Here is a 23,102-nt window from a genome sequence, read left to right as displayed (position 1 = left end):
TCAGCAAAAAGCGTTACAACGTCTTATTAAAAAATGTTGTGTTTACATAATAGTAATAAATGCATGAGTGAGCATCCATATGTTGAACGTTGTATATGTTTGCTTATACTCATTAGATGATAGGTCCTCTAATGCAATAGTGGACGACGTATAGATATTAATTCATTGATTAATAAACACCATTTAAAGGTCATTTCTTAGCAAAGTTAACCTCTCCTCAGTCAATGATTTTGTGAAATATCAACAAGCTGATCATTAGTGGGTACAAATTGTAAATCCACTGTCCCATTCTAAACATGATCTCTTATGAAATGATGCTTAATATCTATATGCTTAGCTCTAGAATGCAATGTTGGATTTTTAGAAAGACTAATAACGACTTTATTATCACAATAGGTGGGAATTTTACTCTTCTCACAGATGTTGTAGTCTTCAAGCTAGTTCTTTATTCAAAGAAGTTAAGCACAACAACTTGTTGCTAACATATATTCAGCTTCAGTAGTGGATAATGTAGTTGAACCTTGCTTCTTGCATATCCATGTAATTAAGTTACCACTAATAAAAGGCCTCCCTTAAAAAAAGTTTCAAAACAGCCCCCTTTTGAGAATTAATTTTTAAAAGTAACCTAATTTGAGAAATTTACCTTCAAATATATCTAATTTCGAACTTTGATATTGATCTACGTATAGTCATAATTACTGATCGATTTTTAATATATAGAGAAAAATACGAAAAATACCTTCATATAAATACTTAAATAATGAGGCTGGGTCAAGAAAAACCCAACTTTGACTAAAGTGTAAGCCCACAAGTATGACCTTGTACTGGATCTTCCTCGACCCATTGCGAGCGAAAAGCCCACAAGCTGCTATTATTCTCAATCCTATTTCTATTATTTTAAATATATCCTTTTCATTGGTGTTTCATCTTAGAAGGACACCAAAAAATATACCATAAAAATATGATTTCATCTTGTATTTTTTATCAATAAAATCATATTTTATTTGTGTATTAGATTTGCAACTCCTTACTAATATGTTTAACAACATATCTCAATTAATTTTTAATTTTTTAATTAAAAACTTATTTGATTGATAAATAAGTTTTTTAATAGTTTCTTAATTTTTATGAAACGTTACTTTTAGTAAAAAAATTAAAATGTTAGTTAACTTTTTATTTTTATTTTCTTTTTGTCCTCCAACATTTATAAGGTTTTCTTTTTAATACTTTCTATATAAGGTAATGTTTTATTTTTTTACCCTTTTTTTTATATAAGATAGGGTCTGTCTTCCCATTTTTATCTTTATATCATTTAAGATATTGATAATAACATATAATAGTTTTATTTTATTTTACTTTATTATTATTTTTTGGTAATTTTTATATTACACTAATTATTTCAATCATTGTACTACTTACAATATTTATTTTATTATTCCAAATTATACTTCAAGATATTTATATTTTAGATAATAAGTTTATTTTATTTTATATTTTTTAATAATATAATAACTGAAAGAAAAAATATAATTAAAATAATTGATCTATAAATAAAAAATTATAAGTGTTTAAAATTAATTAAAAACTAAAATTGTAAATACCCAAAAATATATTTTATCAATAAAATAAGATTAAAATTTATATAAAAATATAACATAAATGTGTCTATTTATATCATTTTATATATATATATATATATTTTTTTTTTTTTTTACCTATTTCAATAGATAATAGTATCAATCACTTATGATTCATTAAGCTAGCTTTCAGCTATATGTATATGCTTTCACCAAGCCATTTCATGTGACTTGTAACTTTTTTTACTAACCTTTTTTGGTGAAACTTTTTTATTAACTGAAAAATTTATTTCATTGGTGATAAACAAGTTTTGTTTAATAACTTTTAACTTTTTTGAAACACTATTTGAAGTAACATTTTTTTAAATACTTATTTCTAACTTCTAGTTTTTTATATATTTTATTTCATTTTTATCCTTATAATATGAATTAAATCTTCTTATTACCGTTAAAAATGGACTTATTATTTATTTGTTTTTTCCACTCATTCCTCCTACATTTTTTTATATTACACTATTTTATTTTAATCATTATATTGTTTATAATATTTTTTTTTTCAACATTATACTTTATGAAATTCATAATGATAATTGTTATTTTTTATAGGAATAATGATAAATGATGTATTTTGTTTTTTTAATAACTTTATATTATAGGATTCATTTTCACTATTACTAATTAACACGATAAAATTATAATAAAAATATTTTATTATAACAAATGTAATAAAAAAATATGTCTAGAAAAAAATTACAAGAATTTAAATTAATTGAAAAATAAAATTAGAATACATAAAAAAATATGTTATCATAAAATAAAATAGAAATTTATATAAAATCATTATATAAATATGTGAATTTATATCATTTTATGTATTTTAGCTATTTCAACATATAATTTTATTGAGCTCTTATGATTTAATAAATTAGTTGTTAAGTCAAAAAATATTTATGTCTTATAGACGAATCAAGACTCCTAAAAGTTGCACCTCATATACTATCAAATCATGATTTGTTTATGTGCATTTCAAGTTTTTCAAACAATACACTCATCGATCTTATATAAAATTTAAATAATATATTTAAGACGTTCACTTAATATTCTATGTCAGAGATTCTTTCATGTAGAAAAAATTCTAGGACCTATCAAAGTCCTATGAAAAATAAAAGAAGTTCATAATCTAGAAGATGCTAATCCTCAAGGCGTGCTCTATTGTTGCAAGTGTGTTATGATGAAAGTAATGACTTTCCTACTGTAGTATAGACACACTATCCTATCAGCATGAACTATGCATGATGAAAGAATGTGCATTTAATACAAGTATCAAATGCTCCAACGGACTAAAGACATCAAGCGAAGAAAAAATCCAACCGTTAAGAGACAATAGATACTTGAAGATAAAAATTATGTATAGAAGAAGCTTTGAAGAAACAAGACACAATTCATCTATATGAATCATTCTTTCATTTTTTCTTGCAAAACTTTTTGTATATTCTCATAAAGATATAAAAACTCTTAAATCACCTTATATACCTTGAGTGAAATGACTAAAAGTGCTAAGTGATATATTTTTATGTTGGACGATCATTCTTTAGTCAGTGAACAACCTTTAGACAAATCTTATTGATTTGTTTAGAGTCAACAATGGCTTGATATAATAAAGAATATTGGATTTAAATCAAGCTTAGGGTAGAACTTATACATTTAAGAGTTAGAAGTGACTGCAAACAATACTTATAACTTTGATAAGTTGATAAAAACTCGTGATTATCAAGAATTGAATATATATAATCTTAAGGTTGAAACGATTTAATATAAATTTTTTGTGTGCTTTTTTGTTTGACTGACAAAGAGTTTTAAATTTATTTTTAGATTTTACATCTTCTTTCTAAAGAAAAATGTTTTTCTCATCATCTGATCTTTTATATTCATTAGACAATAAACATGTTTTACAATATTAAAAAAAATTTTAAAATTTAAAAAACACAATTCAGAGGGCGAGCCCTGGTGCAGCGGTAAAGTTGTGCCTTGGTGACTTGTTGGTCATGGGTTCGAATCTGGAAACAGTCTCTTTGCATATGCAAGGGTAAGGCTGCGTACAATTTCCCTCCCTCATACCTTCGCATAGCGAAGAGCTTCCGGACAATGGGGTAAGAAGTTTTTTTTTAAAAAAACACAATTCAACCTCTTCTTGTGCCTGGGAGAGAATGGTTGAGGGATTTGGACCCGGACACATTCTTGACTTAGGGATCTCGTGAAGAACACCGAGAGGGAGACATTGCGGATCGGAAACGCGCTTGCTGTCGGTGGCATATCCACAGTGGTGGGGGAGAGAAGATGAAAGCGTTAAAAAAATTAAGGGAAATGCACAATACAGTATGTGATAGAGGGGAAAGAGGAGAAAGAATAAAAATTATTTTAATTGAATTTGAGAGAATTCAAAACTACCGCTGAAATAAAATAAGAAAGAAAATATTTTTTTTTCCAAAATATTTGGGTGTAAGTAATATACTCCAACTAAAACTGATGTGTGAGCATGTTAGCAAAATAAATGCTACATTTACCTTTTTAATATAAACTTAATTGTTGTTTGCCATCAATATCCCAAATAAATATTATTTTAATTTTTCAATTTAATATTAATATTTTTATTTATTTATTAAAGTTAATTTTATAAAATAATTACTCATTTTCATTTATTTATTAACTTTTTTGATTTCGGTGAAACAATTTAAAATGATACTTATGTTGGAATAGATCGATGACATACTATTTGTTTTTTGAAAAGCAAGACATATAATATAAGCAAGACATATAATATAACTGAATCGCAAAGGATCACACTTCCTTCGTGTATCTAAACTCTCATACATAATAGAATTGCTCTTAGTTGAGGTTTAGAGTCTTACATTAGTTTCTAATTTTTTATTTTACTTTCTACAAAATCTTGATGCCTCAATATATAGCAAAAACTCATGTTCGTCAATGTCAACAAAACACACAAGAAATATTGTTAACCTGACACAATACTCTAAAAAAAACTCGAGTTTATAATCCATCCAAAACAACTCTCCCAAGAAAACGCAAGTACTTTATTAGATACATAAGTCATTCTATTGTTTTGGTACAAGGGTCAGAGGGACAGTTGGCCAAAATACACACATGCTAATAGGAAAAGAAATTTTAATCCCGCATGTGTGAGGAAGTCCTATAATTTTATATGGGTCATACTTTAATGATTTCGTAGCAAACTGAAAACAATTGCACATATTTATTATAGCTTTACCAGTTTTGTCAAACATGGCATGATTAAATGCATAATATGATTCGTAACAACAATCACTAGTTGGATTGAACCCAAATCCTGCTGTAAGCAAAGCAGACTTACAAGTGTCAATTAATGATTCATACCAATCGCATGCTGCAGGAAGTTGTTGAGATGCATGGACTGTTATTGCCAATAAACCATGAGCCATAACAAATAAGACCATAGTCAAAACTTTCTTTTGTTCCATCTCTTATCTTGAATATGTATGTAACTTTGTTTTCAGTATTATAAAGTTTTGATCAACCATTGCATAGCATAGCAATACTTATAGACTTAATATTAGGTTTTAGAGTAGTTTTGAATCCATTTACAATATCTTTAATTTCTATTTCCTTTATATGGTAAATAATTAATGTGTTTTATATCAACTTGTGTTATATTAATATACATTTGAAATTTTAAATATTTTTTAATTTACCTAATTAAAAAGTAAAACATACATTCGACACAAGTATTCATATAATTCGTATAAATATATGAATAAACATATTTTCAACTTATATAGTAATATTTATCAAATATATATACATATATAATTTGACAATATATTTATAATGATATTAAAAAAATATAATATATTAATTGAACTTAAGAAACGTATATATTATTATTTTTAGACCACATGAACTAAGAAACATATATAATGTTCCACATATATTTAATAAATATAATATATTAATTTAAATTTATTATCATTTAAAATTTATGTTTATTAATTTTAATAAAATATTTTATTTGATAAAAATTGTTTTTAAATATTAATAATAAATTTAATTATAAATGACATTTAATAATTATAATAAATACTACATTAATAACATAAAATATATAAATACATGTATTAAATTACATATTGCATTTATTAAATATGTTATATTCCATAAATTTTATATTTATAATGTTATTAGATATTAATATTTAATGCTTATATAAAAGCTACATTAATAACATTAAATATATGCATGATTATTAATTACATTTATAATATTATTAAATATTACTATTTAATGCTTATATAAAAGCTACATTCTCTTGCAAGCAGGCAAGTGAAGATGAAGTTGTGAAACCAAATAACTTGTATTATTTAAATCTGTAACATGTTTTATAATATCAATTAGTATCTATCAATATAATTTTTTGATTTTTTTTCAAATTTACAATATTTATGCACACACACATATATAATTACTTTAAATTAATTTTTTTTATATTTTAATAATTATTTTAGATTAAACCCACCTCTCTCACTGTAGTTTCTTCTCTTTTCTCTGTAACAAAATATCATATTTTTTTAGGTTTAATATATATTACTTTTAGGCATTTAACATATTCTACTTTGAAATTTTTATAGTTTTTCCTTTTTCAACTTTATATTTGTTACTAAGAACAAGCTGTATGATATCATATTGTTGGTGATTGTCCATTAATTTTGGAGATTCATTCAGATTTCCAATTCCAGTACAGCTAGGAGAATATTCTTTTCATTATTTTAGGTTTTCCTGTATATTCTTTCCTTTTTAATCTCTTGCCAATTAAGAGGAGATTATCTCTCAATTATCTCCTGGTGGTCTTATTCTTCCTTCAACTTCAATAGTATCTCTTATTTATTTTATTGCTTAAATATTGATATATTGTTTATTATTTATACTATATGGAATACTCCTAAAAGGTTATTCGTCTTGGTAACTTAAATGACATACCAAATGTTATGATGATTGTTGGAAATTGATTATATTTTTAGGAATTGATGTCCAGGATACTAGAATAGCCAGATTCATGTATAGTGACGATTAGTACTTGGGGATTTACATTTCTTATTATTGCTCATTAATGTAAATAAATCTGAAACGACTATAAATAAGATAAAAGAGATACTGCTGCTTACTTCTAAAATCTCAAACAATGTAATCAAAATATTCTAATATTCAATACAAATTTCCAAATCTTTAGCGTACATGTGCAGACTTAAATGGAGGTTAAAACTTTATTTGCTTATTTTTCTGTGAGTAGAATGAACATTGTTAGATATTGGAGATGTCTTTAATTATGGTAATTTTGTCCTTAAATTAGGAAATTATAGCATTTACATAATTATAGTAATTAGGCAATTATTTTGTCCTTTAATTATGTTTTATTTTAATTTATTATGCATTGATAATTTAGTACATTTTATCTATTTTCTAAGGATTAATATATTTTACTCTCGATTTTCAGGTTGTGCTGGATGAGGCTACTAGGTCTAATCTCTTACTCTTGTCTAAGTTTTATTGTTATTGACTTCGAAACATCCAACATTACATGGTTGAGGCTGCCAGGTTTTTAGCATAACCTATATGCACAACATGTCAACTAGTTTCTTATTTTTATATAGTTTTTATTTTTTATTGATTTAGTTTTAGATTTCTTCAGTTTCTTAGATTATTATCGTGAAAGTTCAATCCAATTTATAAATCAAGAAAAATCCAATTTTGTGTTTCCAAAAACACACACTGCTTCAATACTTCTTATTTTCATATTTTTTATGTCATCAAGTTGTCTATGATTATCTAATTGAGATTCAAACACTTTTCTTCATGGATTTAAGGTGTTCCATGTAATTGCTTAAGCAAAATGTTGAATGCAATGAATTAATAGAACAAATTGTCAAACAATTGCATGTCTTAAGCTAAACTATTTTAGGTTGGATTTGAAACAACTTAACCACATATATTGCTTCAAAATAGAAGAGTACTCAAATACTATACACAACAAGTTTAATGTCATTCTTCTAACATTAAATTTGTTGCACTGCAATAGTAATAACAATAGATGAGTACTGCTCTGTTTTAAGGTGATATATTTAGTTAAGTTACTTCAAATCCGTCAAAAAATAACTTCTCAGATGAGAGCTTAAGGTATGCAAAAGTTTGACAATTTGTTTTATGAACCCCCTGCATTCAACATCTTGCTCATGCAATAAAACACACCTTAAAGCCACATAGAAAAGTGCTTGAATCTCAATTGAATAACCATAAACAACTTGATATTTGAAATACTGAATTTGTTTTCATTAATGGAAGCACAAAATTGAATTATTGTTGATTTATAAATTGGATTGAACTCTTCACAATTTTATTTAGGTATAAAAAACTGGTGAAACCTAAACCTAGAACAATAATCTTTGCATACAACAAGTGCCTTATATATTCTCTAAGCAATGTAAAACAATAAATGACTGCAACAACAAATGGACATCTCATCATAACTAACTTTCTCTTCAAAATTATCCAAATAGCTTCTTAGATGGTCACGCTCCCTCAAAACCCTAGTGAATAATTCATATACATATTCAATGGAGACATCCATATCCTTCTTATCCATTGGATATTTGGTACGAATCTTTTAAGTGAAAACTAACATATTTAATAAAGTATATGAATTACTTTGTTGCATAACCATATATACACATGCAAGGACAAGAAAATAGATCTAAAAGGCAAAAGTTATAACAATGGAAAACAAATTACGTATATATCATTTGTGCATATCAAGAGGAAAAGAAAGTGATAAAGAAAGAATAAAACAAAATGAAGAAGCTAAAGAAAGAAAATTATTAATTATGTGATTCATGATGTTAAAGGTTCTTACTGATTTAACAGTGTCGATATAGGATTTCAAGGATGATTCTGGAGACCAAAGGAGCTTCATGGTGTTAAAGGTTCTTTCTCTCTGCATTTACTTGTCTTCACTTTCAGTTTTTGGAAGAAGGATGCATATTCCCGGAAAACGCATTTAAATTACATAGATTGGTGATTATCCTTGATAGAAAGATTATATCTTGATTGTAGAACACAAATACACATAGTTAGAGTATGTAACACGAACAATGTAAATTTTTTCTCACCTGGGATTGTACACACTTAAATTTTTCCACCCTTACTAAATGTCCTTGGGAAGTTAAAAAATTATAATGTGTGTAGTGTATACCTGAGAAAAGTTACCGTGGTCTCCTCAATTCAACAGGCTCTTCTCCCTTCGTAAGCATTTGACACTTCTAAGTCTCCCCATGGTCATATATAAAAACAAACAAATATAGCTTGAGAATACCGTATAAAAAGCTAAGATAGTCCTAGACTTGGTTAAGAAATTCATAATCTTTAACTCATGATCATTAATAATAAAAGTTAGATTCAAGTCATTTACCTGATTCTTGATCTGCTGCACCACTCCTTTTCTCTGTGTAAGCAATATCCAAAGTTCAAACCCTTCCTACAAGAAACAAGAACATTGATTAGTAATGAAGCCGCGGCACCGCCGTCTCCACCTCCTCTGCTGCCACCACCCTTTTGGCGTCAACACCTCCATCTATCATCTGGGATTATACACATGTACATCTCACTTCAGACAAGAATTAATCAAGTGAAACAATAGTAAACAATAGAGCAAAAGAGAAAGAAAAAGTAACACCATAAAAATTATTAATTAAAATGTATACCAATTGTTTCTTTGGGCTTAATGTACACGTACAGATTTAAAAGCTTACATGTACAACGTCATATCAGTAATTAAACACCCTAATTAACATCAAGAACCATACAAAGAAAAAAAGAAAGATGGTTCCATGAGAAGTTAAATGTTCTTACTGATTTGACTTTTCACGGTGTCCATGTAGGCTTTTCAAAGTTGTTTCTTGATGGTGTATGCGTCCTCTTTCTCTCGATCTGTGGGTCTAGTTATCATCAGTTTCTGGGTGGCGATATGAATATCATGTGAGGGTTATTGAGGGAGCAATTGTGTTTCTTGGCCACCAAAAGAAGAGTGACAGAACACCTGCAATGTTATCAAGTTTTAGATATTTAGATTTTATTTAGATATCTTTATCTATGATAAGATTGTTATTAACAAATATTTTTTATAATCCAATTATTTATCTAACATAGCCATATGAATAATTAATAGCAATCACATTAACAGATGATTGTGCAAAAGTTGAGCACTTTCTGATGCTGCTCACAGGTTGTTCTGTCATGTTCAGGTGCCTCATTAGCAGTAGAATCAAGGGATTAAATTAATACCATGATTGAAGAAAACATGTGAAGAGAATCAAGGGATGTACTTTAAAATTGATACGTACCAGAATGTTGTGGCCTCAGCTGCCCCCTCTTGTTCATTGAATAGGTTGTGATGTCTGCACAATATGCATAAGTACTATATGGAATAAAATTAAATAAGAAGAGAAGACAAAGAAGGATATTGAATTAATCATCTCCAGTTAATTTCATCAATTAGTGTAATAATACTCTTAGGTACATTTTTTAATAACAATTCTTATAACATAGGAAAGAATAAAAACAACGAAAAAATTATGAAAAGAAATCAGTTATAGGATAGTCTCTGGCCACTGAAGATACTCTGGACAACAACTAACAAATCAGTAATAAAACATAAGTTAGATGTAAATTAATTATTTTCAAGGATAAAAAAATACGTGCAAATTGAGTGAGCCAAATTAAAGTCAATGCCTCTCAAACCGCTTATATATATCCATAATCATTAATTAGAACAACATTACCAACTGATATACCTGACATAATATCCACATTCTAACACACACAGAGAAAGAGAGAAAAGAGACACTTACACTGCTAAGCTTGGTCTCCAGAAACAGTCCTTAAAAGCTTACATGGACACTGTTTAATCACTAAGCACCCTCAAGTACAAGAAGCACCAATGATCTAATGCCAATTCCTATAATTAGGATGTCTAAGGAACTAGGTAACCCTTTAACTTGGAAATTTTTTTACTAGCAGTTTACTTTCTTAATCTCTGGTCAATGCTACTTTTGTGTTAGATTCAATCTAAATTCCACAGACATAAAAAACCACATTTGATTTTTAGGATCTATATCTATTATTAATTAAAATGTATAACGATTGTTTTTTTGGGCTTAGTGTACATGTACAGCTTTAAAAGCTTACTTGGACAACGATAAAAGTTACGTAAAAATACTTGTTTACTGAACAACTAACAAGTTTTTTTAGTTAATAAAAAAATTAAAAACTAATGGAAACAACTTGTCCAACATAGCCGAACTAAGCACACACCTAATGTTCTCATGACTTCAAAATAAACATCTTTTGTAAATATTTGGCGTTCCATCTTTTTTAATTTTGAATCACTGCCTTGCATACTCTGAGAAGCCATGAGACATTAATCCTCGGTTATATTTTCATGGTTAGCACAAATTATCATTTGGATAGTTTTGATGAGAAAGTTAATTTTTATTAGATGTCAACATCTTGTTGCATTCATTTATTGTTTTATATTTACTTAGATAATATAATAAGACATTAGCCATAGGAAAAAACTATTGTCTTATTTCTAGCTTTCTCCAATTTCTTAGATTATTATTGTGAAAAATCAATCCAATTTATAAATCAAGAAAAGTCCAATTTTGTGTTTCCAAAAACACATACTGTTTCAATACTTCTGATTTTCATATTTTCATGTCATATCATGTTGTCTATGGTTATCTAATTGAGATTCAAACACTTTTCTTCATGGATTTAAGGTGTTCCATTCAAACACACCTTAAAACTACATAGAAAAGTGCTTGAATCTCAATTGGATAACCGTAAACAGCTTGATATTTTAAATACTGAACTGAATGTGTTTTCATAAATGGAAGCACAGAATTGGATTACTGTTGATTTATAAATAGGATTGAACTCTTCACAATTTTATAGGTAAGAAACTGGTGAAACCTAGACCTAGAACAATAATCTTTTCATACAACGAGTGCCTTATATATTCTCTAAGCAATGTAAAACAATAAATGAATGTAACAACAAGTTGACATCTGATCGTAACTAACTTTCTCTTCAAAACTATCCAAATAGCTTCTCAGATGTAGCACCACGCTCCCTCATAACCCTAGTGAATAATTCATATACAAATTCAATGGAGACATCCATATCCTTCGTATCCATCGGATACTTGGTAAGAATCTTTTGTGTAAAATCTAACATATTTAATAAGTACATCAATTACTTTGTTGCATAACCATATATACACATGCAAGGACAAGAAAATAGATCTAAAAGGCAAAAGTTATAACAATGGCAGACAAATTACGTATATCATTTGTGCATATCAAGAGGAAAAGAAAGAAGTGATAAAGAACGAATAAAAGAAAATGAAGAAGCTAAAGAAAGAAAATTATTAATTATGTGATTGATGGTTCATGGTGTTAAAGGTTCTTACTGATTTAAGAGTGTCGATGTAGGATTTCAAGGCTGATTCTGGAGACCAAACGAGCTTCACGGTGACAAAGGTTCTTTATCTCTGCGTTTAGTTGTCTTCACTTTCAGTTTTTGGAAGAAGGATGCATATTCCCGTAAAACGCATTTAAATTACATGGATTCCTGATTATCTTTGATAGAAAGATTAATTGTTGATTGTAGAACACAAATACACATTGTTAGAGTATGTAACACGAACAATGTAATTTTTTTCTCACCTGGGATTATACACACTTAAATTTTTCCACCCTTACTAAATGTCCTTGGGAAGTTAAAAAACTACAATGTGTGTAGTGTATACCTGAGAAAAGTTTAAGTGATCTCCTCAAATCAACAGGCTCTTCTCCCTTCATAAGCATTTGACACTTCTAAGTCTCCCCATGGTCATATATAAAAAGAAAAAAATATAGCTTGAGAATACAGTATAAAAAGCTAAGATAGTGCTAGACTTGGTTAAGAAATTCATAATCTTTAACTCATGATCATTAATAATAAAAGTTAGATTCAAGTCATTTACCTGATTCTTGATCTGCCGCACCACTCCTTCTCTCTGTGTAAGCAATATTTAAAGTTCAAACCCTTCCTACAAGAAACCAGAACATTGATTAAACCATAGTAATGAAGCCGCGACACCTCTGTCTCCACCTCCTCTGCTGCCACCACCCTTTTGGCGTCAACACCTCCATCTATCATCTGGGATTATACACACGTACATCTCACTTCAGACAAAAATTAATCAAGTTAAACAATAAAGCAAAAGAGAGAAAAAATAACACCATAAAAATTATTAATTAAAATGTATACCAATTGTTTCTTTGGGCTTAATGTACACGTACAGCTTTAAAAGCTTACATGTACGACGTCATATCAGTAATTAAACACCCTAAGTAACATCAAAAACCATACAAAGAAGAAAAGAAAGATGGTTCCTTGAGAAGTTAAATGTTCTTACTGATTTGACTTTTGATGGTGTCCATGTAGGCTTTTCAATGTTGTTTCTTGATGGTGTATGTGACCTCTTTCTCTCGATCTGTGGGTGTAGTTATCATCAGTTTCTGGGTCGCGATATGGATATCATGTGAGGGTTTATTGAGGGAGCAATTGTGTTTCTTGGCCACCAAAAGAAGAGTGACAGAACACCTGCAATGTTATCAAGTATTTAGATATTTTGATTTTACTTTCCAACTTCCAAGTTCTGTCCAGTTTGCCTTTATTTTCCTAGAGTTAATTTTTGAAAAGATAAATTTATAATAAGCATCAGTTCCGCTACATCTATGCCTTATCTGATATTACCTGAATGATTGCCAAGGCAATTCTGTATAACATGAGATCAGTGCTATTATCCCGAACAATTTGTACTTGCTCACCAAGTATCCTGAAGAGATCAACAGCAGCTGGGGTATATAGCTTCCCATCTTCAGTTTTCTTAGGGGGCTGTGTTCTATCAGCCTCCAAAATATTCAAGTACCATTTCTATAAACATTAAGAATAAAGCTTAGTCTTATGTGTGATAAAGAAGTCACCCAAGAAACATCACAAGATATTTAGGATTACCCTAGTCGTAGCTTGCATGCTCTCAACATAAGAATTCATAAGAGGATCCATTGCACCACTCTCAGAACACACTTGGGCTAGAGACTCATCGACTCCAAGCCCAATCAGATTATCTTGGTATTCAACCACCCATCCAGTAACCTGATTCATAAAAAAACATAAGCATAGATGTATAATTTTCCCATAAAACATTCAGAGGGAGAAAAAGAAAATATAGAGAACAAGAAAAACAATGATGACTAAATTTAGAAATGAAGACTTCTAGCTGAAGTAGATGAAAAAATTGGAAAGATAACAGAATAAAAGGGAGTGGGTGAGGAGTGCAGGGGTACAACAAATTGTATGAAAGTAGAGACTAGAGAGTGCGGCCAGGGCTCCTAATCCAGGAATTGAGACTTTAACTGTAATTCTCACCAAAAAACTGACTCTAGGATCCAAACTCAGATCCCGGAACAAGAGAGAATTGCAATAAAATTCCATTCTTAGCATGTAAGTTACTTTTCTGATCCATTCTATGTTAGTATCACATCACAACGTAGTCTGTAATACAGATGAATAGGAAAGCAAGTAACTTAATTTCCCATATGCTAGAGAGTAGGAAAATTTAAGGCTGGCTCACCTTTGTCTAGGAAGAAAATGACATTCTAACTTCTAAGTATGTAACATGTTATACATAAATAATAACTCCAGAAAAATACCTTTAATATCTCAACGTTTGTTAATTCATTCGCCCTGTCGCTAAGCAATCTTAGCATCTGAATAAACCTCTCAGTGTACAGATTTACCAGTAGCTGGAATATCTCGTATCTGCCAGAATTAGAACAAATAAAACATGTACATAAAGAAGCCCTCTACCAATAAAGTAAACACTTGTTTAGATTAAGTGAAATGTGTAGTTTGACTCGGATAGGCTCAAGCATGGGTTTAGGATGTGTTTCATAGAGAAGCCAGTCCAAAGGCTGTGAAGATTAAAAAGGTAGTATATTCAATATAGAGAAAACCTTGGAGGAAAGCAGGGAGCTACATAGTCATAGACATCTCCAAGCTCTTCCCCAATCTATATGCCACAAAAGAAACAAGGTTCCATCAGTAATAGGGAATAAAAGTGGATCTCATGTACAGGAAGCTGCAAATGATATGATATTTTGAATAAATTACAGTAAGAATTATACAGTAAATAAGTGATCATGAGAAGAACTATGGAATATGACTTCGTTGCATTAACCAGTTGGTATAATTGACTTCAGCACTTCAAAAAGTTGACAGAGTGAGAGGGAGAAGAGGGTGAGAGGTGAGAAATAATTTATGTATTACAAACGAGATTAAAATGAGCATATATTTATCCACTCAATAATATATCAACTTATACAAATATGAATATAATAAGTGAAACAGGATTCTGGAATTGCCTTGTATGACTATCAGCTTTTAAAAGGGTTATGGAGGAGATAAAGTTAACAGCATTTAAAATTTAAAATGGGATATGGAAGCCCTTCCCCATTCATTTCAGATTAAGGGTGTGTTTGATACACACAAGGTACAACACAAAGAGAACAGCACAGAACAACTACATAAGTTACAGAACAACTATTTATGTTTACACTGTTTGAGAACAAGATCCTGGTCCCACTCATGGTAACAAGTTCCAGCTACTGTTAGCTAAACAGTGATCAAGTCATTTACCATACCAGACTCTACATTAGCATTAAAAAAAATCTCTAGTTTCTCTCGCATACAAATACTAGCATGCCCGATGATTCTTCTATTATCATATGAAAGAAGTAATCAACTGAGGTAGGGTAGCAGAAGGAGAACAAAAGTAAAACAGATATTTAGTCCTGGTGGGGAAAACAGAAAATAAAAGATCAGAAGCTAAAATTTCAGCCTAACATACTGCTCGTGCTTCCTCTAAAGTTGCTTTCAGGTCCTCAAACACAAGCTGATTCATAAATTAAATCAACAGTGAGTTGCAAAAAATAGCATATTCTCATGAGCGCAGTACGTGGGAGTCTGCATATTTTGTAAATTTGTAGCAGGAGAGGGAATATGTAGAACAGTAAAATCAATTAACCTCATTTAGAAGCTTGTTAAACCGTCCTTCTACAGTCTTCCTTATTTGCTCATAGCATTTATCTTTATAGCCTTTCCCCTGAACCTTCAATTTTTGCTGCGTTAAATTTTTTGAAGAATCCATTGCATTTGTTGATTTTCTGAAATTTACCAGCGTCAACAGAATTTTGAGTAATGAGAGAGAGTTGGGAGGATTCTCCTGACAGATCAGCTTGGTATGGGGTAAAAAAAAATTATGGAATGGTTCATTAGTAAAAAAAGTATTGTAAACTAATGCATAAGTTTGTCACCCTATTTCTATGCCCATACCAGGCTGACCATAATAAGAGATGATAATGTTGGGAAATATCCACAATAAAAATCTAAGCATAAGTCTCATGAGTCATGACCAAACAAGCAGGTATAACAGAGAGAAATAAGACAATTTTTTATTGCACGGGAATGCATGTGAAAGTTCTAAACTGTGTCATGATAAATCTGGATAAGTTTTCTAACAATATTTTATGTGACATTGCAATTGAGTACCACATGGACTGTGCTATTGACTTAGCAAGTTAGTATCACTGCTGTCAACGGCAAATGGAGCCCCACGGCAGAGGCCAAACAGCCACCATCGTGTAATGGTGGATTGTGCAGCGGTCAAGATTGAATATAAAAAAGGTATCAAGAAATAGTTTCCAAGATGAAATGATTTTTAATAGAAGTAATAGTCTCGAAGTTCTTTTATTGAAGGAAGGAAAAAGATACATAAATGGAGGAAAAAGAAATTCTCCTAGAAAAGAAACATCAAGAAAAAATAAAAATAAAAACACACCATTTTGAGAAATGAGTGCATCCCTAAATTGTTTAGAGGATTTCCCAAATGCAGTAAAACTATCAAGTAAATCATATAACAAGATGCCAGCAAGGGTTGCTTCCATTGTTATAGATTTTCAATATCACAAAATATTATAACATACATGCCGGTGTTACGAGGATTTGCAACTGATGCCATTGCGCCATCCCCTTCAGCCTCAGCTGCTTCTTCTGCAATCTGTTGATCAAGGATTTCTTGCATTTCAACAACCCTGGAATATGAAAAACAAAGGGAAAATAAGATTACATTTTTTTAGAAAGATTAAACTCCTCTACCGGCTGATTAGAATTTTTAATCATCCAACCTATCATCTAGAATTTCCAATCATCCAACCTACCATCTAAAACAAGATGAAGGGAATGAACTGACTGGGAAAAAAAAAAGTGCAATTGACTATCAACAACATACCGTACAGCACGAACTAAAGTCTGTGGGCTGCATAGAAGAAAAAAGAATAATTAAAAAAGGGAGTTGCAGATCATACCACAATTAAAGCATATACTTTATGTTTAACAACACAACAAATCCAACTGTACTAAAGAAATGGAATATAATTTGTAACCACAAGGTTTTTGTTCCTTTATTTTCAAATTTCTTACCTGGCACAAACAAACAAGTTCCCCAACATCCATCCCTGCTCAAGAGTATATCACACAACTAAGGAGGGCATTACACCAGCATTCCATGCACATTGAAAAAAGTGATTCTTTAATATAATAAAGATCATAGTAGCCAATGAGTTTTCTCCCACAAAACATGCCATACGTTTTACTGTTAGTATACCAAACTGAAAAGCAAAACCAATTGAATGCAAGGAAGCACAAAACTTTCAGTTATAAGAGAACATAGGAAAAGCATAACAACATATTTTTGTTTTCAGAACCTTGTTTCCTCTCTACTTACTTCTCGAATTTGAATATGATGCTTCAACCATGGCTTCTTAAATTTTTGTTTTACACAGAAATATATTTTTAATAGGCTGTGATGTCTGCACAATATGCATAAGTACTATATGGAATAAAATTAAATAAGAAGTGAAAGCAGAGAAGGATATTGAATTAATCATCTCCAGTTAATTTCATCAATTAGTGTAATAATACTCTTAGGTACATTTTTTAATAACAATTCTTATAACATAGGAAAGAATAAAAACAACGAAAAAATTATGAAAAGAAATCAGTTATAGGATAGTCTCTGGCCACTGAAGATACTCTGGACAACAACTAACAAATCAGTAATAAAACATAAGTTAGATGTAAATTAATTATTTTCAAGGATAAAAAAATACGTGCAAATTGAGTGAGCCAAATTAAAGTCAATGCCTCTCAAACCGCTTATATATATCCATAATCATTCATTAGAACAACATTACCAACTGATATACCTGACATAATATCCACATTCTAACACACACAGAGAAAGAGAGAAAAGAGACACTTACACTGCTAAGCTTGGTATCCAGAAACAGTCCTTAAAAGCTTACATGGACACTGTTTAATCACTAAGCACCCTCAAGTACAAGAAGCACCAATGATCTAATGCCAATTCCTATAATTAGGATGTCTAAGGAACTAGGTAACCCTTTAACTTGGAAAAATTATTAGTAGCAATTTACTTTCTTAATCTCTGGTCAATGCTACTTTTGTGTTAGATTCAATCTAAATTCCACAGACATAAAAAACCACATTTGATTTTTAGGATCTATATCTATTATTAATTAAAATGTATAACGATTGTTTTTTTGGGCTTAATGTACACGTACAGCTTTAAAAGCTTACTTGGACAACGATAAAAGTGACGTAAAAATACTTGTTTACTGAAACAACTTGTCCAACATAGCCGAACTAAGCACACACCTAATGTTCTTATGACTTCAAAATAAACATCTTTTGTAAATATTTGGCGTTCCATCTTTTTTAATTTTGAATCACTGCCTTGCATACTCTGAGAAGCCATGAGACATTAATCCTCGGTTATATTTTAATGGTTAGCACAAATTCTCATTTGGATAGTTTTGATGAGAAAGTTAATTTTTATTAGATACCAACATCTTGTTGTTGCATTCATTTATTGTTTTATATTTGCTTAGATAATATAATAAGACATTAGCCATAGGAAAAAATTATTGTTTTATTTCTAGCTTTCTCCAATTTCTTAGATTATTATTGTGAAAAATCAATCCAATTTATAAATCAAGAAAAATCCAATTTTGTGTTTCCAAAAACACATACTGTTTCAATACTTCTCATTTTCATATTTTCATGTCATATCAAGTTGTCTATGGTTATCTAATTGAAATTCAAACACTTTTCTTCATGGATTTAAGGTGTTCCATTCAAACACACCTTAAAGCCACATAGAAAAGTGCTTGAATCTCAATTGGATAACCGTAAACAGCTTGATATTTTAAATACTGAACTGAATGTGTTTTCATAAATGGAAGCACAGAATTGGATTACTGTTGATTTATAAATAGGATTGAACTCTTCACAATTTTATTGGTAAGAAACTGGTGAAACCTAGACCTAGAACAATAATCTTTTCATACAACGAGTGCCTTATATATTCTCTAAGCAATGTAAAACAATAAATGAATGTAACAACAAGTGGACATCTGATCGTAACTAACTTTCTCTTCAAAACTATCCAAATAGCTTTTCAGATGGTAGCACCACGCTCCCTCATAACCCTAGTGAATAATTCATATACAAATTCAATGGAGACATCCATATCCTTCGTATCCATCGGATACTTGGTAAGAATCTTTTGTGTAAAATCTAACATATTTAATAAGTATATCAATTACTTTGTTGCATAACCATATAGACACATGTGAAGAGAATCAAGGGATGTACTTTAAGATTGATACGTACCAGAATGTTGTGGCCTCAGCTGCCACCTCTTGTTCATTGAAACCAAGATGGAGAACACATTCTCAGCTGGAATTTTTTTCAAGCAAGCCTATTAAAAAGCAAAACTTTTATAACCAAAAACAAAGTGTTCCAAACACCAAGGCATATGGTTATGTGAAAAATGAGTTTTCTCCCACAAAACATGCCATACGTGTTAGTGTTAGTATACCAAACTGAAAAGCAAAACCAATTGAAGGCAAGGAAGCACAAAACTTTCAGTTATCAAGAGAACAGAGAGAAAGCATAACAACATATTTTTGTTTTCAGAACCTTGTTTCCAATCTACTTACTTCACGAATTTGAATATGATGCTTCAACCATGGTTTCTTAAATTTTGGTTTTACACAGAAATAGATTTTTAATAGGCTGTGATGTCTGTACAATATGCATAGGTACTATATGGAATAAAATTAAATAAGAAGTGGAGACAGAGAAGGATAAGACGAATTCTAAATAACAGCGGTTAGGTATTGAATTAATCATCTCCAGTTAATTTCATCAATTAGTGTAATAATACTCTTAGGTACATTTTTTAATAACAATTCTTATAACATAGGCAAGAATAAAAACAACGAAAAAATTATGAAAAGAAATCAGTTATAGGATAGTCTCTGGCCACTGAAATACTCTGGACAACAACTAACAAATCAGTAATAAAACATAAGTTAGATGTAAATTAATTATTTTCAAGGATAAAAAAATACGTCCAAATTGAGTGAGCCAAATTAAAGTCAATGCCTCTCAAAGCGCTTATATATATCCATAATCATTCATTAGAACACAATATAAGAAAAGATCAACTAAAAATAGAAAAAAAGACACAGCCTAGGGTCCTTATGACTTCAAAAACCCTGGACAATTCTTTGGACTTAGTTTTCAAGCATCATGTCATCCTTGCCAAGTCCCTCCAGAAACATGGTAAAACTCTGTCTTCTCATCTATCTCACTTTTATTCCATTTTTCTCTCTATCCCTCTTCAATTTTTGTCAAATCATATATTTATCACATCAATTATTTTGTCTCTCTTTTAATTTTTCTCATTGGGGTCAATAGTCTAATCAAAATGAATCCCTCTAGAAAAAGTGATCTTCTTCTAATTCTTGATCTATGTTATTGATTCAACGGCTAGGACCCTCAGAATCAGTTAATGTTTCTTGCTTCACCTCACGCACACCCCTCTCAAGAATAGTTTCTCTGCCTTGCATGCCAAGACTAACCCTCTTGGACTCACCTTGGCCACCCTCAGAACCCTAGCAATTCATCACCATAAAATCCATGAACACAATGATCGAGGCCGTGATACGTACCTTGTAACCGTGTTGCGATTTGCACCCAAGGACCATGAATCGATTATGAACTTTTCCTTTCACACCATTCAGCCATGAGGAAATTCTTCTGTCCCTCATTCCTTAAATTTCTCATGCTGCATGCATAACAAACGAACCCAAATTAATCATATCGAAATTCAACCCAGAGATCCATTTCGTACCAGTACAGTTTTTTCTCTAAATTAATTGATAAATTTTGAAAGAAAGAAGCATTTTAATTATAAAGATTCTTGATCCATGAAAGAAAGATTCTTGATCTTAGCATATAACTAATGATGGATAATTAGTGTAACACACAGGTTAGGTTCTTTTTCTTCCCACACAATTGAATTAGAAAAGTTTGATCATGTGTACCTGCTGGAGCCAGATATGCATGAATCCACATCCCCGAAGTTCTTTTGCCTAACCATGGAAAATAAGAATATTGAACTATGCTGCTTGCAATCTTTGTCAAAAAAAAAAAACGAGAAGAAAATTCTCCAGGCTCTTCCATCGGAAAGTGCACCGTTATATATTGCTCCCTTGATTAATTATTCACCCTTTCACGATATATATCCAAATTAAGACCTACCCAAAAAACAGAGAAAGAAACAGAGTCACAAACCACAAGCTCGTTTGATCTCAATAAAATTCCTTGAAAGCCTACATTGACCACTTAAATCAGTAAGAACCTTTAACTTTAAAAAAAAAAAAAAATCAGTTCCGAGTGAATTGGATTGTAATCGAACCTAAATCAAATTAATTTTTTTTCGAAAAAATAATTGTATTATCTTATAAAACCAATTCTGTTAATTAAATTTTCTATAAAACCAGTTGGGTTAATTGAATTGGTTTTCATTTAAATATTTTTTATTTGCAAAAAATAATTCAAAAACTAGGTCGAAACTGATTCGGCTCTTAAACTAGCTTAAAATGGATTAAAAATTAGTTCGATTCAGAACTATTTTTTAAAATAAGTTCGATTTTGAACCGGTTTCTAAATCAATTTGACTATTAGAATATAAAATAAAAAATGTTAAAACAATTTGAAATCCTTTCGGTTAAGTTACAGTTCGGGTTTTTTTACCGAAGTAATTTATACATACCCCTACACGGACCTTGTAACTGTGTTGCGAGTTGCACCGAACGAGCATATGAATCGACCACCAAGTTTTCCTTCCACTGTTTCGCACCATGCAGCCGTCAGGAAATTCTTGTGCTCCTCATTCCTTAAATTTCTCATACTTCATGCACAGCAAACAAACCCAAATTAATCATATCGAAATTCGAACTAGAGATCCATTTGCTACTAGTACAATTTTTTTTCCGAGTTAATTGATAAATTTTTAAAGAAAGAAGCATTCATATAATCTTCGAACATATTTTAGTTACAAAAGATTCTTGATCTATGAAAGAAAGATTCTTGATCTTAGCATATAACTAATGATGCATAATTAGTGTAACACACGTTTTTTTCACACAATTTAATTAGGAAAGTTTTATCATATGTGTCCCTACTGGACCTAGATATGCATGAATCCATGTACACGGCGTTCATTTGCCTAACCCAGGAAAATAAGAGTATTGAACTTTAGGTAACAAAAAAAAAGAGAGAATATTAAACTAGAAGTTATTTAACAAAAAAATTTGTTTATTGAACCCTTAAATAAACTTATTCAGATAATAAAAAAATAAAAAATCATCTGAAATGACATGTCGAGTATAATCAGACTAATTAAACACACGCCTAGCATTCTTATGCCTTTAAGCCTTGGTTATATTTTAATGGTTAATTAGCACAAATTCTAGTTAAGATAGTTTTGGTGAGAAAGTTAATTATGATCAGATCCCAGAATGTTGCATTCATTTATTGTTTGCTTATAGATAATGTAATGAGGAATTAGTAATAGGAAAACATTATTGTTTTAGTCCTATTTATAAATCAAGTACAATTCAATTTTGTGCTTTGGAAAACACATCCTGTTTCAATACTTTTTACTTTCACATTTTTATGTCATATCAAGTATCACCAACCATAAATAATCTAGAAAATGAAACAAAGATCCACCAGATTGGAGAATTTAGTTTAAGGCTTGTCTTTGGTTGGTTAAAATTCAGAAGCCTTTGTTTTGGTACAAGGCTTGTCTACAAACATACAAATTCACATCTATCATGCACTTTGAAATAGAATATATTTAAATGTTAGTTGTGATTGTAA

The 23,102-nt window shown here is 30.2% G+C and overlaps 1 protein-coding gene and 3 non-coding genes across 35 annotated transcripts; all 4 read right to left on the bottom strand.

The window, feature by feature from the left end:
- Positions 1-6,793: 6,793 nt before the first annotated feature.
- LOC121174530 (exocyst complex component SEC6) lies at positions 6,794-21,536 on the bottom strand. Of its 32 annotated transcripts, none has more exons than XM_041013873.1 (20): positions 21,260-21,533; positions 20,885-21,000; positions 19,539-19,626; positions 17,265-17,322; positions 17,074-17,100; positions 16,769-16,876; positions 15,811-15,949; positions 15,634-15,678; positions 14,741-14,796; positions 14,438-14,546; positions 13,740-13,880; positions 13,479-13,658; positions 13,138-13,325; positions 12,703-12,878; positions 12,148-12,553; positions 10,019-10,072; positions 9,528-9,714; positions 9,088-9,256; positions 8,872-8,944; positions 6,794-8,721 (listed from the first exon to the last, which is right to left on the bottom strand). In XM_041013873.1, the coding sequence occupies exons 4-13, from the start codon at positions 17,291-17,293 to the stop codon at positions 13,272-13,274; spliced, it is 888 nt and encodes a 295-aa protein (XP_040869807.1). In that variant the 5' UTR covers positions 17,294-17,322; positions 19,539-19,626; positions 20,885-21,000; positions 21,260-21,533; the 3' UTR covers positions 6,794-8,721; positions 8,872-8,944; positions 9,088-9,256; positions 9,528-9,714; positions 10,019-10,072; positions 12,148-12,553; positions 12,703-12,878; positions 13,138-13,271. The 32 variants fall into 32 exon arrangements, with proteins under 32 accessions (XP_040869807.1, XP_040869812.1, XP_040869806.1 ...); XM_041013878.1 differs by having other exon boundaries at positions 6,794-8,632; XM_041013872.1 differs by having other exon boundaries at positions 8,872-8,938.
- Positions 7,445-7,917, bottom strand: MIR9746G (microRNA MIR9746g). The gene has a single exon (NR_126789.1). It is a non-coding gene; the product is annotated as a microRNA MIR9746g (primary transcript).
- On the bottom strand, positions 11,411-11,520 carry MIR9746F (microRNA MIR9746f). The gene has a single exon (NR_126788.1). It is a non-coding gene; the product is annotated as a microRNA MIR9746f (primary transcript).
- MIR9746I (microRNA MIR9746i) lies at positions 18,932-19,070 on the bottom strand. Its single transcript, NR_126800.1, has one exon. It is a non-coding gene; the product is annotated as a microRNA MIR9746i (primary transcript).
- Positions 21,537-23,102: the final 1,566 nt, after the last annotated feature.

Source organism: Glycine max, chromosome 3, assembly GCF_000004515.6.
Source record: "Glycine max cultivar Williams 82 chromosome 3, Glycine_max_v4.0, whole genome shotgun sequence".
In the NCBI taxonomy this organism is placed as follows: Eukaryota; Viridiplantae; Streptophyta; class Magnoliopsida; order Fabales; family Fabaceae; genus Glycine; species Glycine max.
The sequence above is the reverse complement of the archived record's forward strand: the minus strand, read 5'-3'. Positions and strand labels throughout refer to the sequence as shown.